General features: G+C 35.4%; 1 protein-coding gene across 1 annotated transcript; it reads left to right on the forward strand.

Moving 5' to 3' along the window:
• Nucleotides 1-825: 825 nt before the first annotated feature.
• Nucleotides 826-1,218, forward strand: LOC120255357 (the record flags this gene model as incomplete). Its single annotated transcript, XM_039263194.1, has 1 exon — nt 826-1,218. A coding segment is annotated over one exon (393 nt), but the record flags the coding sequence as incomplete, so codon positions are not given.
• Between the last annotated feature and the right edge of the window lie 18,072 nt (nt 1,219-19,290).

Genomic DNA, 19,290 nt, shown 5'->3' on the forward strand with positions numbered 1-19,290 from the left:
CATTATTAAATTATTGTTATCTTTTGGCATTGGGAAGTGTCACATTATTCAAATTGCTTATCATCTGGCATTGGGAAGTTTGATAAAATAGGGTTTGATAGGATGAATTCAAATCCAACGATGTTGATGCAAATGAAATCTATTCTACGTTTGGTAAAAAGATAAGGTGGCACATTATTCAATTATTGTTATCTTTGGCATTGGGAAGTGTCACATTATTCAAATTTCTTATCTTCTAGCATTCGGAAGTGTGATAAGATAGGATTTGATAGAATGAATTCAAATCCAACGGTGTTGATGTAGATGAAATCTATTCGACGGGTGATAAGAAGATAAGATGACACATTATTCAATTATTGTGTTGCCTATATAAAAAACTTCATGTCATCTCTCATTTCAACCATTATTATAAAAAAAATCTCTCTTTCATTGTAACCTAAGAAAAATTTTTAAACAATCTCATAGTTCGGGGTACTCTCCTTATGAAGATGTCTACCTTTGTGAAATTTACATGGAAATAGCTCAAGAGCTCATTATTGGTGCGAACTTGTCTTTAGAGCAATTATGGACTCGAACGGAAGAAAAATACAATTTGGCAAGAGATAAATCTTGGGTGGAACATTCTGCTCGGTCTTCACAATGTCGGATGCAAATAATAGAAGGCAGTGAAATAATTGAACAGATGTATTCGAAGGGTGGAAAATTTGAATCCAAATGGTGCATCAAACCAAAATATTGTAAATATTTTATATATTTTACTCTTCGCAAGTTTATATTTTTACAAGTTTATAACTCTGAAACCGTTTACTGATGAATTGAGCAAAGAGGTTGCTTTTGGATGATCCTAACTGCAAGAAAGGGTTCAAGTTTGATCATGTGGGGCACATTGTGAGGAACTTTGAGAAGTTTAAAGATAATGTTATGATATCTAGACAAATTACTCGAAAGCATGCATTTTACTATGTAACATTAGAATCTGAAAATCCCACGCCAGAATCGCAAGCACCAGAATCTCCTGGACTTTCTCAATTTTCTCTTAACTTAGATGATGGTGTTGGTGGCTCACCTTCTGAATGCCCAATCAGACAGAAGAAAGCCAAATTGAAGAAAAAAATGAATGATGAAGTAGCATCTTCTCTTAGTCGTCTAAAAGATGACAACTCAAAGATTATGGAGATATTAAAGAAGACTAATGCAGATCGACAAATGTTCATATAAATGCAGAGCAAAAAATCTTGCTTTTCAACAAATGAGATATGAGGACAAAATTTTGATGCGAGATTTGAATTCTATCACTGATTCAAATATTTGTACTTATATACAAGCACAACAACAAGAAATTTTACAGAAAAGAAGGCATTTTCAACAACCACCCCCTTTTGGATCTAATTATTTTCTATATTTTTATTTTATCGTGCATGTAATTTTGGTTAATTTTAATGAATTTATATTTTCCCACATTATTTTCTTTAATTTTTTATTTCTTAATTAATTAAAAATATAAACTTAAATTATAAGTTATTAATTTAATTAAAATATAAAATTATAAATATAAATTTTATAAAAATAAAAAATAGAAAATAGAAAATTTAAAAAAATTGCAATCAAAATAAAAAATAAAAAAATAAAATAAAATAATGTTGCTACAGTGAAGCGCAATATCTTGCGCGTCATTGTAGCATATTTTAGATTTAGTGCAGGTTATTGTGCTGGGTTGGAGCAATACTTGGGTCAAATTAACACAAAAACTTCAAATGTAGCATGAGATTGGAGATGCCCTAATTAAAATATATTTTAACTAATTATTTTTAAAAATACTAATAATTAAATCATACTTTAAAATTTGAAAAGTATAAAATTTGTCCTCGGATTTGGTTATTTAATATTTGAAAAAAAAAACTATTCTTAAATATTTGTTTTTTTCATCTCCAACAAGCTATACTATTTGAAAAATTTTATTTTTAAAGCTTTTAAATATTTGTATTTGGGGAAATATATTGAACTTGAGAGGTATTATAGGGGAAAATAATCGCATTCCCCCTTGAATATGAGATTTTTACCTCTTTAAATGGTAATTATATTACCAGTAATCTTGACTAAGTTACCATATTATGAAAATATGATATACCTAACCAAATGAAGTAATGTAAAATCATATGGTTCACACTCTGAGGTTAATATTAGATTACCTCCAACCAAACACCATCTTATTTTATTTTTAAGACTTGGCATTATTTGTTAGATAATTAATTAAGCATATATAATGGAGAGAGAGATTATTGTCCAAAGTGACCATTTTGAAATCTCAAGGAAGCCGTGTCACATCAACAATGGTTGAGACCAACGGAAAGTTAGTTAAGGCAAGATTTCTAGAATAAAATCTTATGTGTTGATCATTGTTATTTTTGAAGGGTTCGTTGCAAATTTAAAATGATGAGTTCTTTCAAATTTGTAAGAGCTTTGCACTCTAGTTTTAGAGTTTTTTGTTAGTGTAATAATTCTCTAGGGTACATGTGTGCATTTTTGGGAGGGGTCATCTAATGATACAAAATGCATTCATGTGGGCGGAGTGAGGATAAAATTAGCTATTTATATATAAACAATAATTAAAGAAAAAAAGTTGATGTAAAAAATGACAAATTGTAAACTATTGGAAATCCAATGGTATGACATAATAATGCAAGGGTAAAGATAAGGGTTTGAATATTTCCCCTGATAATACTATTTATGCACTGTACGTTTGGATCCAACACTATTCATATACTATTTAGTGGCCTGGGTGTGGGTGGGTCCCCTGTGGGAGAAACAGTGGTTTCACCCCTCAAGGGTTGCTGAACAAAGGGATTTTCTTAGGAGGTCTATAAGTCACCGTAACTGGTGCACTTGTTGTTGGGATTGACTACTAGAAAGATTTTAAAAAATCTGTTGGTTGGTTTAAAACATGTCCTACTGTGGTTTGAATTGTTAAACAAACTAATAGAACTTATCTTGTATGATTGATTTTCAAATTTGGTCACACGTTTTTTATAATAACCTGATTTTTCTCTGTTTTAAATTGCAATATTCAAGTTTTAAAATAAAAAGATAAGATAAGCTCTGGGGTTTCAAATAGGACACTGAAATTCTTCTTCTCTAGGGGTTTTTCTCTTTTCTTTGGGCTTTGTCTCCTGGGTAATCAATACTATTCCAATTCCTTGTCATGAGTGCACGTGTTTGGAGATAGCTGTCTTAACCTTATTTTTTGGTGGGGGGAGGGGCACTGGCGATCTCGATTGCACCTCAATTGTACCGGAATTTCGCTTTCAAGGCAGTGGTATCCACGACACAGCTTTCAATTTTTCCAACAATATGAAAGCGAAAGTCTAACTTCAATTATGGTTGTACCAACCACAAAAGCCCTTCCTGACCTATCAAAACTAGAGCCCCTTGACGGCACCAATTACCGCAGATGGTCGCAGAAATTGCTCATCTTCTTCGAGCAATTGGAGGTCGATTACGTCCTCTTCACTGACTACCATGATGACCAACTGGATACTATCTCCATCCCGGCTATGTCTATTGCTACACCACCAACTAACCAAACCAAGAAGGCAAATGGGGACACTAGGGCTAAGTTTGAGATGGACAATAAGATGATTCGCGGCCACCTCTTGAACCACATGACCGACCCTCTCTTTGACCTGTTTGTTAACCAAAAGTATGCTAAAACTATCTGGGATACCTTGGAAACTAGATATGGTGCAAATGATTCAAGTAGGATGAAGTATGTGGGCGAAAAGTAGCAGCAATTCTAGATGGTGGATGGGAAATCTATGATGGACCAAGTCCATGAGTACAAAAACCTGGTTGCCAACGTCCTATCTGAGGAGACGAAGATGTGTGAGATACTACAGGCCAACGTGTTGCTAAAGAAATTCCCGCCGTCCTGGAGTGACTACCCGAATTATCTCAAGCACAAGAAGAAGGACCTTACCTTGCATCAGTTGATTAGCCACATGTGCACTGAGAAGGCGATCCGACTGAAAGATAAGAAAAACTCAAACTCCTCTACATCTATTAAAGCTAACTTGGTTGAGTCTAGTTCAACACCGATAAATAGGTCCAAAAACAAGGGCAAGAAGGTGATGAAGGACAAACCTTACAAGAAGGGTAGGTAGTTCAAGGGCACTAAGGGAAAGATTCAGAAACCCATGGTGTCATGTTTTGTTGCGGGAAGTAGGGAGACAAGGCCTACCACTGCTACATGCACAAAAACCAATCTAGGCAAGGCCAGAAGTCTGACAACCAAGTTACCCCACAGGCCAACCTTAATGAGAAAGAAGACAACATTACTGCTTGACAAGTTCCCCTTGCTTATATCCCGCAAGTGCACGGGCTTGTCGAAGTAATAATCCCGGGTGAGCGGGGTCGAATCCACAGGGAGTAGGGAGTGAAAATACTTAATTTGTTTCTTAGCTATGTGGAAGATCAATTGTGATAGGTGTGAAATTGATTCAATTCTCAACAATAAAATCAACAAGTGAAAGAGCAAAAGTAAGAAGAGGGTAAGGCAATCGATAAAGATGGGGTACTCGGATAATGCTTCACCTAGGATAATCGCTTCAAGTGCAAGAACTCTCTATTATGCTTCCTAATCAATGCAATTGTGAGTCGTGGAAATCCTTACATACATAGTCCCAAATCTAAGGTCAACTATGCCTAACTCTATACATGTCCGGAGGAGAAATCGAACTATCTCAACACCTGCACTTTTGCAGCAGAGTTGCAATGAACTCTAGGGATTCCAAGTGATAAATCTCTTCCTAAATATAGACCTAACCCTTTGGTCCGTGCGAAGGTCCCTAGCCACAATTAAGCCCTAGATACTAAGATCCTCTCAACGCTTCACTCCATCTGCACGCGCAACTAGGCCCCCGCAGGAGGTTCATCCCTTAGACCACTCACTCTATTATGGTCGCAAAGAACTCAAGGAACGGAGGTAGAATCTATCACGCCCAGGGGGAAAGGGGACGCCTCCCTGCACTTCTCGACTCACCCTCTCAACCCTCTCCAACCTAGCTTTGTCTAACGCTCGTGGTGTGTCACTCACTCACAAAGTTACCAATAAGAACTCTCAACCCTAGTGTCACTCTAGGGGAAATGTTCATACAATCAAGCATTCAAGATTGGAACTCACAATAAACATCAATTTATTGAAAGCATAATAAAGAAGTTCAATGAACGAATACATCCTAGGGTTCACAATCATCCAAGTACCCACTAGGGGTTTAGCTCTCCATGGAGCTTAATATAATCAAAGAAATCGAATTTAAAATCAATGAATCCATAAAGAAACCCACTCGATGGTCGTGTCGATGGTCTTGTGCAGAGTCCTCTACTCGTCGTCCAAAGATTCCTTCGTCCGGTATAGGATACGCCTCGATCGAAGCTCCCCTACCAACCTTCTTCCTAATGGAATCACGATGTCGGAGCCGTAGAACTTCTCCAAAAACCTTGGCCAATACCCCTCGAAACCCTAGTCAAGTCCTCTCACAAGTTGGGGAAAAAGATGGAGAAAAGAATACCAAAATCGAGGGCTGAAATCGGCTTTAAATAGGGTCGAATCGGGCGATCGCAGACAGCGTGTATGATGTCACACGCCTCGTGGAATTTCCACAGGCGTGGATAATTTCCACATGCCCGTGTGGATTCTCTCGGTTCTCGATTTCTGGATGGGCTGCTACAAGATTGCCCTTTACGCTTTTTGCTGCATCGAACTCCCTACAAGATGCTATCTGAAAAATACTCCCAATTCCATACTTTCATTGGGGTAACGCAAACGGGCACACGTTTACATCGTGAATCACTTGCCTCTTCAATGATGTGCACGTTGGTGAATCTCTTGTTCTTATATGCATAAATCAGAATGTTCGAGTGTGACTGCCTTTGTGCCCCTCCAAATGAATGTCTCACTCGAATACGAGGAGGTTGGCACACACTCTAGCATCTCACACCTGACCTATGTCTTCGCGTTTGAACCTTAGCAAGATCTCCTCCAAAATAGGTGCATTATGATCCACATTGGCCTATTTCCTTCATACTCGGCCTCACAACCCTACCTGCATAAAAGTAACATAAAAACGCACATATTAATGTAAAAACCTGAGAAAAGTAATGCTCAACATAAGGAATGAACGCTTCGCATTCATATCGCACAAGCACTTATCACTGCTGTGGTCATGGAGGCCAATCTGGTGGAGAACAAGTTAGACTGGATCCTTGAGTTCTAGGAGATTTTCCAAGAGATCCAGGAGGCTGATGATGGGGAGTGCGTGTTCATGGGCAACTCCGCCACTGCTGTTGTACTCTTGAAAGGGAAGGTTCTTCTAAAACCCACTTCTGACAAAACTCTTGCACTCAATGATGTTTTGTATGTTCCTTCCTTGCGTAGGAACTTAGTGTCTGGCAGTCTTCTGAGCAGGGCCGGGCTAAAGATTGTGTTTGAGGCTGATAAGATTATCATCACTAAAAATGGTGAATTTGTTGGTAAGGGGTATTTGGCTGATGACATTTTTGTTTTGAACACTATTTGTGTTTCTAGTATTAATGAAAATATTTCCTGTTCTGCTTATATTGTTGAGACTATTTATGTGTGACATGGTAGATTAGGACATGTGAATGTTGCATCCATTTAAAGGCTTAAAAACTTGCATCTTATCAATGCATTTGAACCTAATAATCATTTTAAATGTTCAGTTTGTGTGGAAGCAAAATTTATGAAAAAGCTTTTTAAACCTGTCACATCTAGATGCATTTAATTGCTTGAATTGGTACATTCTGACTTGGCATATTTTTAAAACACTATGAGTAGATGTAGCAAAAAAATATTATATCTCTTTTGTAGATAATTTTTTCATGTACACAAGAATTTACCTTTTAAAATCAAAAGATGAGGCTGCTGAAATGTTTTTAAAATATAAAGCAGAAGTTGAAAACCAATTAGATAGAAAAATAAAAAGAATAAGGTCCGATAGAGGTGGTGAGTATGGCACATATTTTCTTTAAGAATTTTGTTAATTACATAGCATTATACATGAAACTAGTGCACCATACACACCACAACAAAAATGGTATAGTAGAACGTAAAAAATAGAACTTTTAAAGGAAAATGATGAATTCCATGTTGTTGAGTTCGGGTTATATGATAACATGTGGGGGAAGCCGTGCTTTTTTTGCTTGTTTTTGTTTTTTTAATAGGGTCCCTCACAAGAAGTTGGATAAGACACCCTATGAGATGTGGAAGGGTTTTGCACCTAATCTGAACTATTTGAAAGTGTGGAGGTGTTTAGCAAAGGTTGCATATCCAGTATTGAAAAAACCTAATATTGAACTAAAAACATTTGACTGTGTTTTTATTAGTTATGCTCATAACAGTGTGACTTATAAATTCATGCGCTTGACTGACAATTCCATTTATGAGCCTAGAGATGCAGAGTTCTCTGAGCATACATTTCCTATGATCAAGGTTGTTGGAACTTCCATTGGTACTTCAAACATTGACTAGGTATTTGCCTTTTTTCCTTCTACTTCTGAACCTGTTGGGTATGAACGTAGGAGAAGTAAGAGAAGAAAAACTAAAAAAAATTTTGGGTATGATTTCTTATCTGCTTTCCTAGTAGAAAACCTAGATAAGATTAATGATCGATTTGCATCTATGTTTTTAATCAACGAGAATCCTAAAACCTACCAAGAAGCTTTAAGTTCAATAGATTCTAGTTTTTGGAAAATATCCATCAAAAGCGAGCTAGATTCTATTATTATGAATCACACATAGGATTTAGTAGATTTACCTATAGGCAGCAAACCTATTAGGTGTAAATGGATCTTTAAGAAAAAGATTAGACCGGATGGTTCAATTGAGAAGTTCAAAGCTAGATTAGTGGTTGTGGGCTATACTCAAAAGCAAGGTATAGATTATTTTGATACATATTCTCCTGTAACTAAATTTGCTACCATTATATCTTTGATTGCCTTTTTAGCAATTCATGGCCTAGTGATACATCAAATGGATGTGAAAACGGCCTTTCTCGATGGTGATCTAGAGTAGGAGATATACATGGCACAACCCAAGGGCTTTATGATTCTCGGTCAAGAACACAAGGTATGGAAACTTAAAAAATCTCTTTATGGGCTGAAACAAGCACCCAAGCAATGGTATGCGAAATTTGATCATACTTTGGTAAGTAATGTTTATAAAGTTAATGCATCTAATTCATGTGTTTACTCTAAATTGTTTGGGCCTCATTGTGTGATTATTTTCTTATATATGGATGATATGCTTATTTTCGGCACAAACTTGCATGTGATTAATGAGATCAAGTTATTTTTGTCTTCACATTTTGATAAGAAAGTTTGGGTGAAGCTGATATAATTTTTGGTGTCAAAATTAGGAAAACTGAAAATGGATTTTCTTTAAACCAATAACACTAAAGAGATTTGATTGCTTTGATGAGACATCCTTGAGAACACCTTATGATCTTAGCATGTGTCTTAAGAAAAATAAAGGTGAAAGTGTATCTCAAGATGAGCATGCAAAGGTCATTAGTAGTGTCATGTTTTTAATGAATTATAGTAGACCTGACATTGTTTATGCTGTGAGCAGAATGAGCAGGTACACTCATAACACTCATAACCCTAACAATAAGCATTGGAGTGTGCTTCGTCGTCTATTGAGGTATCTTCAGGGTACCATGGATTGGTGCTTGTACTTTAACAAATTTCCTATAGTGTTAGAAGGATATTGTGATGCAAACTGGGTAACGGACAATGATGAGGTGAGCTCTACAAGTGGATATGTGTTCGCATTTGGGTGGAGGAGCTGTTTCATGGAAATTAGCCATGCAAAAGTGTATAGCACGCTCCACCATGGAATATGAGTTTATAGTTCTCGAGCTAGCAGGCCAAGAGGCCGAGTGGCTGAGAAACCTATTGGGAGACATACCTTTGTGGGGGTCAGCTGCACCGGTCTCTCTACATTGTGATTCACAAGCTACCATTGGTGTTGCCAAGAGCTGTGTTTATAATGGCAAGAGGAGGCACATTCACATTAGACATGGTGCTGTTAAGCAACTATAAAGGAATGGCGTCATCTCCTTGGAATTTGTGAGATCTGAGCGGAACTTGGCAGATCCTCTCACTAAAGGATTAACAAGGAGGACCATTCTTGAGTCACCAAGGGGAATGGGTCTAAAAGCCATAGAGTGAGTAGCAAACCTTTGGTTGGACCTAGGATTAACTTGGCAGATTCTCTATCCCTACTCTTTATTGTGATAATATTCATACCCTTATGTGGTGGGTGGTCCTAGTGAGGACTTGATGAATGAGTTGATGACTTTGTGATGTATGAGTCTTATGGACTATGAAACCTTCATAGCTCTTTCTTTGAGTGGTCCTTTTGTGATATAGACTTGATGAAGTTATTCTATGAGAGAATGAAGAGTTTTTTTCCTAGAGCATTCATAAGAACTCAAGGTGTATGCGCATGGCCTTTAATAGCGCTTTGATAAAATTGTATCGTGGAATAGCTTACATTAAGGAGTCGATGTGTTGTGGGGGTCTCAGCTTGAGCTTTTGAAAGTTCAAGAATCATTTCACTTTCATTAGCTAAGTTGTTGCCTCACTTCACTATGCATTAATTCAATCAGAAGATATTGATGCTTAAGTAATAAAATTCCTTCAATTACCCAGAAAATATTGTTTTTGACTAGTTAGTCATTCGTTGGGGATTGTTGGGAATGACTACTAGAAAGATTTAAAAAAATATGTTGGTTGGTTTAAAACATGTCCTATTGTGGTTTGAATTGTTAAACAAACTAATAATGCTTATCTTGTATGATTGATTTTCAAATTTGGTCACACGTTTTTTTATAACAACCGGATTTTTCTCTATTTTAAATTGCAATATTTAGATTTTAAGATAAGATAAGCTTAGGAGTTTTAAATAGGACACGGAGCTTCTTTTTCTCTAGGGTTTTTTCAATTTTCTTTGGGTTTTGGCTTTTGGCTATGGTGCTATTCCAACTCCTTGCCACGAGTGCATGTGTCTGAGGGTAGCAATGTTAACATTGGGGATGAACGGCGATCTCGATTGCACCTCGGTCATGTCAAAATTTTGCTTTCAGAGCAGTAGTATCACGACACAACTTTCAATTTTTCCAACATTTGTACTTATCTATTTTTTTCACAATCTTATAAATAAAAGAAATTTGTAGTCTATTAATAAAAAAAAAAATTGGAAAACTAAAAATACACAAAATCGATGTATGACTATTTTTGCAAAGAGAAGAAAATTTTGGTTTGAGTTAGGTTGTAAAAGCATCTGAATTCGGTCAACTCTAACAGTGATCTTGGGTAGGAACTGACATTTTAATCACGCCGGCATTGATGATCAAAATAAAGATTTTTTTAAATTCAAAGAATTCCAAACAATAACTCAAGCCATACTAACAGTCATAAATGTAATGTTTTTATATAAGAATCTATGATTTAATTTTAATTAAATAAATGGGAAAAATAAATTTTTTATTGTTAGATAACAAAAATAAGCAGTTCACTAGTAACAGTATAATAGCAATTGGGATTCGGGAATCATTATATTAATAGTAAAATCAGTTGATGGAAACATGGTTGCCAAAATTGAGGGGCCAGAGGGTAGAAGATAAATGTGAGGAAGTTAAACAATCTCATTTGGAAGGTAATGACCATTTCTGCAATTATTTCTCCATATGACTATTGTAGGACTAGGTTATTTATTATTAAAATAGAGAAAATAATTGTTTTTTTAGGGCATCATAACTTAAAATTTGATAAACTAAATTAGTTTGATGAAAAAATCTTCCCACCAATGTGTCTCTGGTTTAGTAATATTGATTCTATTATAAAAGATGTCTTAGTGAGGTGTTTATTGCATAAGGTTTGAAATATATCAAATGCAGTACTTGTTAACAGAAATTATCAACTGTGGGAGTGGTTTTCAATTTATATGATTTATATAAACTTTTATAAACTAACTATTATCTCTGTGTGTGATAACCCACCAACAAAGATGAGAGAGGTTAGTTGAAATTAATTGTTTTACATTAGTAATCTTTTAACATGCACGAAAAGGTTCTTTATCATTAAGAGTTAACCAGCAGAGTGTAATTATTTTGATTTATCATTAAAAATTCAAGTCACATGTTGTAATAATTTTTTATTATTTAAAGACCGATAGTATTATTGAAAACAATACAATTATCAGGAACAATGATATACATTACCATAATTTTGAAGTAAAAGAGGGAAGTAGGGCAATTGTCCAAAATAAAAAATATTATTAAGCACGAGATCCAATCATATAACGTGCAATACATTTAATGAGCATAACGAAGAAAATAACAAAGATAACATCATGTCCATCCTAGCTTGTGAAAGAGTTGGATACTTGGATCTGCACAATCTATGATAAAAACATGAGTCTTTAATTAAATGAAAAGTATCTAAAAGAATAGCTAAATATATCATGAAAGAAACATGAAGAGTGGGAACCAAGAGAAGAGTGAAAGAATGAGGGTCAAAGAATGCTGCCATTCCATCATGTGTTTAATAACATTGTGGGTCATCTTTAGACCAAATTGACATGTGACTGAACCAAAGCTACAAGATTTTGCTGTGGTGGTGAGCGAAGGATTTGGATATTCGAAGTTAGTTGGTGCCATCCTCAAGCATTAAAATGGGGTTGTTCAATTGGGAATAGTTTCCATTTTTATCAAACAAAAATTAAAGGAGTCATGTCACCGACATGCTTATACACAATTTTATTATTTTAAAAATTATATTTAATTTTTTTTTAATAAATATATGAACAAACCACATCAAAGACAAAGATGTCTATAGATTAGGGCATGCTCAATGGTAAAGCAAATGAAACAATTATTTTAGACCCCTAATTTTTTTAAAGGCCCCATCTATAAATTTTGTTAATAATAATTTTAAAAACTTAAAATTTTGAACAATTCCAACTCCAAGTAATTATTTTAATATAAAAATAATTTAATTTAATATTTAGTTAATACTATATATAATCCTAGCTAACTTTTTAAAATTTAAAATAATATCATAAAATATTAAAAAAATTTATTTTAATGCTTAATCAGTCTCATATCTTCTCTAACTAATTTTTCAAAAATTTTTATGATCCTTTGCAGATGGTATTTTTTATGCATTTGTTTCTCCAAAATTAATATAATATTCATTTCTTTTTAATTATAAATAAGAGATTTTTAGTTTTTATATTCTTACTATTATTGTTTCTCCAAATTTAATTACTAGTTGCTATTATTTCTTATTAATGGTAATTAACTAGATCTATATATTTTAGAAAATTTTAAAAATTAAAATGACGTGATTATAGTTCATTTTCTCTGTTATGCTAAGTAACACAAACACTTCGGCTATATTTGTTTGCAGTGCAAAAACATTAGGATAAATTAAATTAAAATTTTTAAATTGCATTTTAAAATAAAGAAATCTGAAATGATTCCAAATAATCATGAGTTTTAATTCAATTAATATAGAATAATATTAAATTTAAATAATCAGAGTTTTTAAAAATTGTTTTTAATTCAAATTATTCCATTTTAACCTAGTTAGGTAGGTTAATTTATTTTAAATTTACTTTTATCTAAACAATTTCTCAAAATCATGGCCTTACAGCATACCTTGAATTGATATAACAATTGATAAACTGCTACACTCATTATAATAATTTTGTATTTAAAATATTAATAGCATATTACCTATTATTAAAATTTGTTCTCCAAATTATATTTGAATCAACTAAAAAAAACTCATGGTGCAATTTATATGATTTTTTCAAATTCTGAAATTTTTTGGGATTTGTTTAAATTTGATTAAAAAATTTAGACATCAGTTTGCAATTAAAGAACAATAAAGTTAAACCACGGTATAAACTAAATTCAGACCAAACTAGGGCTTATCTAAGCAAATTTTAGACAAATTGAGCCATCATTATTATACTGAATTTTTAATGCAATGACATCATCTTCTCCTCCCGCTTGGGGTTTTTTCAGATTTTATTTTTTCCATGTAAATTTATATGTTTTTATTTTATTATTATTTTTTAAATATAGTTGCTTAGTTGCTTATTTCTTTAACCTGCAGTAATGCAAAATTCATTTGTAAACATGATAAAAATCAATTTATCAAAATAAAATGGAATAAAATTGAAAACAAGAATTGGTTCATGTAATTTTCACCTTCTCTTCAAAAGGCCATGCAAAAAACCTTTTCACCCAGATATACTATGTCCAGATATCACTACTCAATGCTGTGTGTTTTGCAAGGTGGCACTGAAAACTACTTCCCTGATTGGCATCATTATGTCCTATGGAAGAGATAAGTCTAAGCCATGTGATTTGCAAGTGTGTGGGATTTGTCACCTCTGCCTAAGAGTGTGCATGTTCTTGTATTGTTCTTCTGTCCAACATGAACCAATCTAATAAAGCTCTTAGACAAGATTAGACTTTACACCTAGTTGTCAGAAATTTGCATGGCTTTGGTTTAAAAGCCGGTACATAAAAGGTGGTACAGCTTATATAGACTTTAGCTAGTTAATTTGATGGGTGAGCTATCTTTATTTCTAATGACTGTCCAAATTTTAGAATGGTCATTCATGGAATGCACCATCATAACAAGACAGTGTACAAAGCATGTGAGAAGTTGATGGAGACCAACAGGTTTCTTTGTGGGGGCATCACACATGTGCTTTGTTTCATCAAGGAAATCAGTTTTCTTTTCCATGCATGTGCGTATTGTGCATTTGACTATTTCAGTTATCATGGTGTACAACCTTCACATTAAAAATATAGTGACTTTTTATTTTAAACAAGTGATAGGTTAAGAAATCACTCCATTTAAATCACAATATTTGTTTCAAATGAGTAACTTATGTACCTTATAAAAAAAATTATGTTCTATCATTGGAAAAATAAATTTTAGAGTTAAATGGCTGGTGAAAATAAAAGAAAATATTAAATGTATTTTTGATTTTTATAACTGGAAATGAACAAAAAGTCCCTCCAAAGTTAAGGTATTCACAAAAAAAACCCCATGACTTTGAGTATTCCCAAAAGGTTCTTCCTTTTTCTGATAGGTTATTTTTCAAACATGTCTGACATAAAGATGATTGATGTTGACATAAAGGTAACAGATGTTAACTGGGATGGCTCTCAATTTTTAAGCGAAAACAACAAATTTTAAGCGGAAACCCATAATTTTAAGCTGAAAAGTCAAATTTTAAACGCAAATGTGCTATATGTTAAGTGAAAACTTATGTGGTTAAGCGAAAACACCAAATTTTAAGCAGAAACCCATAATTTTAAGCGGAAAAGTCAAATTTTAAACGCAAATGTGCTATATATTAAGTGAAAACTTATGTGGTTAAACAAAAACACACTATGTTAAATGAAAACTATATATTTTAAGCGGGAAGTACATGTTGTAAAATAGAATAAATTAACGGAGTAAGCTGCATTAATTGAAAAGTAAACTGTCAGGATTGAAAAGTAAACTGTCAAAAAAGGAGGGACTGTCTGGTAAATTCAAATGTCAGAGGGTCTGTCTGGGATGTTTTGAAACTTTCAGGGACTAAAAAATAATTTTCCCTTTTTATATTTATACCTCTAAATTGTATTTTATTTTCCTTTGTAATTATAAAATATTTAATATGATTTTCACATTGTGTTAGAGATGAAAAAAAATATTTGAGATGAACACAATGAAATTCTTCTGTAATCATAAAATATTTTTAACTTTGTGTTTAGAGATGAAAAAAAATATTTGAAATGAACACAGAGAGAGATTTTTTTTGGGGTGGTATATTAATGATAACGAATATTACTAATATAATATATTTAAAATAGTTAAAATGGGGGTACATTTTAGTAGCACAAACATGTGCTTTTGTTTGTATATGAAAACCTTTCTATTTTATATGATTTGCAAGTCTATTATGAGACATTTCAATAAAAAGGAAAAAAAGAATATATCAATAACTTATCATGAATCATTAATGAAAAAGGAGGATAAACCTCTTCTATTAATAAAAAGCCGAACATAAGTCCAAGAACCAGTAGATATGGTAAAAGAACAACAAAACAGAAAACAATAAGGAACAAGAAAAGTAACAAAAAGGGCCTAATACAACTTCAAGCAAGAATCCCTAGCTTGCTCTTGATTATGCTCATCCCTCGGATGCAGACAGTCTCCTCGAATTCCTTCACACGGGGACCAAGGAACTCCAAGCTCCTTCGGATCGCAAAGATCGACCCTCGATTTTCGCCTAGATCCCTCTCGAGATGGAAGAACACCAATATAAAAATCATACGATCAATTTTCGGGGATAAAACCATGTACATGCAAAAACATTGGCATTGAAAAATACAATCATTCCTAACCGACCAAATGTTCCAAATGATCACTTTCACAACTAAATCCCCAAACTCCCGCTGTGTGGAGAATGCAAGATTGCCACGTTCCCCAAAGGCATTTCAAAGACGATGGTGGTGGAGGCAGCTGAATAAGTCTGTTGAAGTAGTCCCGCACTTTTTTGGCAATGGAGCAATGAATGAATAGATGATCAACCGATTCCGATCCCCCATGACACATCACGCAAGTATCAGTAGACATTTTGTTGCATCTCCTGCGTGCCAGGTTTTCCAAAGAAAGGATTTTGTTTTGCCAAGCAAGCAGTTAAAGAGGTTAATTTTCTTAGGGAACCAACTATGCCAAAAAGATTTTGCCACATGGCATCTTAACCCCCCGTCCATGAGGAAATTATAAAAGGATTTAACCGAGAATATCCCATTTCATGTATTCCTCCACCACTTCTTATCACCCGTCAGGCTATCCGACTTTCGAAGTCTTTCTCCGATAAGTCTAATGTCTCCATTTCCTGTGAATGGAGGTTCATCAAAAAGATTGATCAGCTCAATCACAGTACCATTGGGTTGTAGATTTCCTTTGAATATCTCTGGCTACAAATACATTGGCGCCCTGCCGTTGAACCAATTATCTTTCCACAGAAGTGTCTCCTTTCCATTGGTAATTTCATGTGAAATACAACTCCTGAGAGACGGTAAGCAGTTCATCACCCCTTTCCATAAGGAGATTCTTCTTGCTTGATTAGGGTGCATATTCCAACGATGCATACCATAGTTGAATTAAATCACCTATGCGCCTCCCCAAGAGGAATCCGTCATAAATTTCCACCACCATTTCCCCAATAAGGCCTGGTTGAAGCTAGAAAGCTCTAAGATACCCCATCCCCCCCCCACTTGATCACGGGGTCTACATAAATTTTTCCAGCAGACCAATCTGCACCCAGGGTGATCAAGGTTAAGGCCGGACCATAAGAAATCTCTTCTAATCCGGTCAATAGCTTTAATGACCCAGCTAGGCAAATCGAAAATGGACATCCAATACGTTGGGATTGCTGACAGAACCGAATTCACAAGGGTAAGACGACCACCTAAAGAAAGATGTTTCAGTTTCTAGGTGCTAGTCTCCTTCTCACCTTGAGAATAACCCCTTTCCAATCTTGCCTACGTGGTTTTCTACTGGATATCGGAATATCTAGATAAATAACTAGTAGATAACCAACGTTGTAGTGTAAGGTTTCAACTACTGCCAGAGCAGGAGGCTCACCCAACCTGCAGGTATAGAGACAAGTTTTGGAGAAGTTTGTTCAAGCCTCGAAATGCCTTCAAACAGATAAAGAATCAGTTTGATAATCCTAAGGTCTTCCAGCCCACCCAAAGTCAAGATTAACAGATCATCCGTATAGTGCAGATTGCATTTACTCCTGAACTCCCCTAAAGGCACCTCGATAAGCACTTTTGAGTTAAGAGCATAAGTGAACATCATGCTTAGGACATCCGTTACTAACACAAACAATAAAGGAGACAGGGGTCCCCTTGCCTCAGACCTCTTTTATATCTGATGTATATGTTAGGAGAACCATTAACCAGAATCCTGGCTTTCGAGGAGTAGAGAATACTCATGATCCAACCAATCCATCTTTCCCAAAACCCCTAGAGAGTAGGAGATCGAAGAGGAAATCCCAATCTACTACATCGAACGCCTTGGCAAAATCCACTTTTAAAATGTAACATGGGAGCCTCCTCTTATGCAGACTGAAAATCAACTCCTAAGCAGTAGTAATATTGTCCAGAATGCATCTCCCTTTCACAAACGCCGATTGGTAAGAGTCAACTAATTCATTCATCACTTTACTCAAAGGGATGCTAAGATCTTAGACAATATTTTTTGGGAGGAATTAATTAAACTAATCGGGCGAAAAATCCCCGGGGTCTCCCGTGCTCCACCTTAGGTATAAGCGCAATATTGGCCCAATTGATGCGTTCTAAATTCGTTGTCTCAAAATAGAAGTACTCACACAATTTGAGCTGGTCGAGTTTAATTGTCTCCCAGAATTGTCTAAAAAACTACAAGGGAAAGCCATCCGGGCCCGGTGCTTTATCCCTTCTAGATCAAACATTGCGCTTTTGATTTCCTCTAGTGTGAATGGTCTCTCCAACTGGGACAGGTCAACCCGAGTCTTATTCACGAGGAGTTTTCTGAAGTCAGTCTTGAATCTAGAGGAATTTTTAAGGCCAAATCGTTGATAAAAGCGATTGGAGAAAGCTTTCCCGATTTCCTTAGGATCAGTCTTTAACTCACCATTGTGGCTGATACTAGGAATGAAATTCCTGTTCTTATGACCATTAGCCACAGCATGAAAGAAACTGGTGTTGTCATCCCCTTCCTTCAACAATTGGAGCCTAAATCTTTGCTTCCAATATAATTCTTCTTGTTTGCGGATAACAGTGAGTTTTAGTAGAACCTCCTCTTCTTGTTTAAGCTCCTTCTCATCTAAAAGTCGGTTCTCTTTAGCCAAATCATGGAGCAAAGCAAACTTCTTGAGTTTAATGGATCCAATCGAGAACTTCACTCAGTAGTGCAGATGCATCGTGAGCCTCGCCACTTTTTTGGCCAATACAAAAGCACCACATCCAATTGGAGAGCATTCCTCCCACCACTTACTGACTAGTTTCTGAAAATCTTCCGCAGTGGACCACGCAAGCTTATATCTAAACGGTCTCGGATTTGAGCAATGATTACCCACTTCAAGTCTGATAGGCACATGATCCGACCCCAACCTCGGAAGGTTGTTTTGGATCATCTTAAGGAAAATATTAGCACATTCACAATTAACGATGAATCTGTTCAATTTCACCCAGGTCGGGTCCGATTGTCCATTCGACCAGGAAAATTATCTTCCCTTCGCAAAAGGGTTCCTATAGCTTCAGATTATTGAGAAAGGAGTTTGCTCTTCTAATGTCCTCCAAGTTAGGCATACCAGAATTCTTATCCCTAACATCAAAGATTGCCTTAAAGTCCCCACAAATTAACCATGGTAACCCGTGTGTGAATACACATGCCTGTAACTCTTCCCAAAAGGCCAGTTTCAGCGCCCTGTTATTAGGCCTATAGACAGTAGTGCAACGCCAAGTCAAGTTCATACATTTGGAATAGAATTCCACTGTTAAGCTGAAGCCCTCAATAAAAGTTTGCCAGTCATAATCGCACTGTTCCAACCAATGATGATTCCACCAGCCGTACCACGGGCAGGAACAAAATTAAAAAACTGATCCAAATGGTTCCCGCCAATCTCCCTCCAAGAAGCAGGGGAAATATCTTTGAGCTTGGATTCTTGCGAGCAACACACATCCGCATAGTGCATAAGCAAAAAAATCTTTTCACTGGAAACCGCTTCTCGGTTTTTCCTAACCCCTCACATTCCAAGTGATAACATTCACAATCACACTTTAAACATTGCAATCCTCAAGTGAGGATGCCGACCTTCGAGGAGGCTATGCGGGTTTGTTCTAACATGTGAATATGATGAAAACATTCATTTGCGGATTTAGAAAATGAAATTCCACATGCATCACTATAATTGGCAAGTTGAGCATTATTCCAATCAGAAAGAAAGAGGTTTAGATGCCATACCTTCCCCAATGTGGCCACGCAGCGCCTTTTTCTTAGTTGATTTTGGAGGCTTGGCCACATAACATGTCTTTTCATTAACAGAGAAGAAGGTTTCTTGGGCCTTTTACTTCTTCGAGTACTTTTTGGGAATCTCAGCCTTACTTGATTCCGAATCTCCAAGAAAATCGGGCATTAGTTCCC

This window comes from Dioscorea cayenensis, unplaced genomic scaffold, assembly GCF_009730915.1.
Source record: "Dioscorea cayenensis subsp. rotundata cultivar TDr96_F1 unplaced genomic scaffold, TDr96_F1_v2_PseudoChromosome.rev07_lg8_w22 25.fasta BLBR01000969.1, whole genome shotgun sequence".
NCBI classification, from domain to species: domain Eukaryota; kingdom Viridiplantae; phylum Streptophyta; class Magnoliopsida; order Dioscoreales; family Dioscoreaceae; genus Dioscorea; species Dioscorea cayenensis.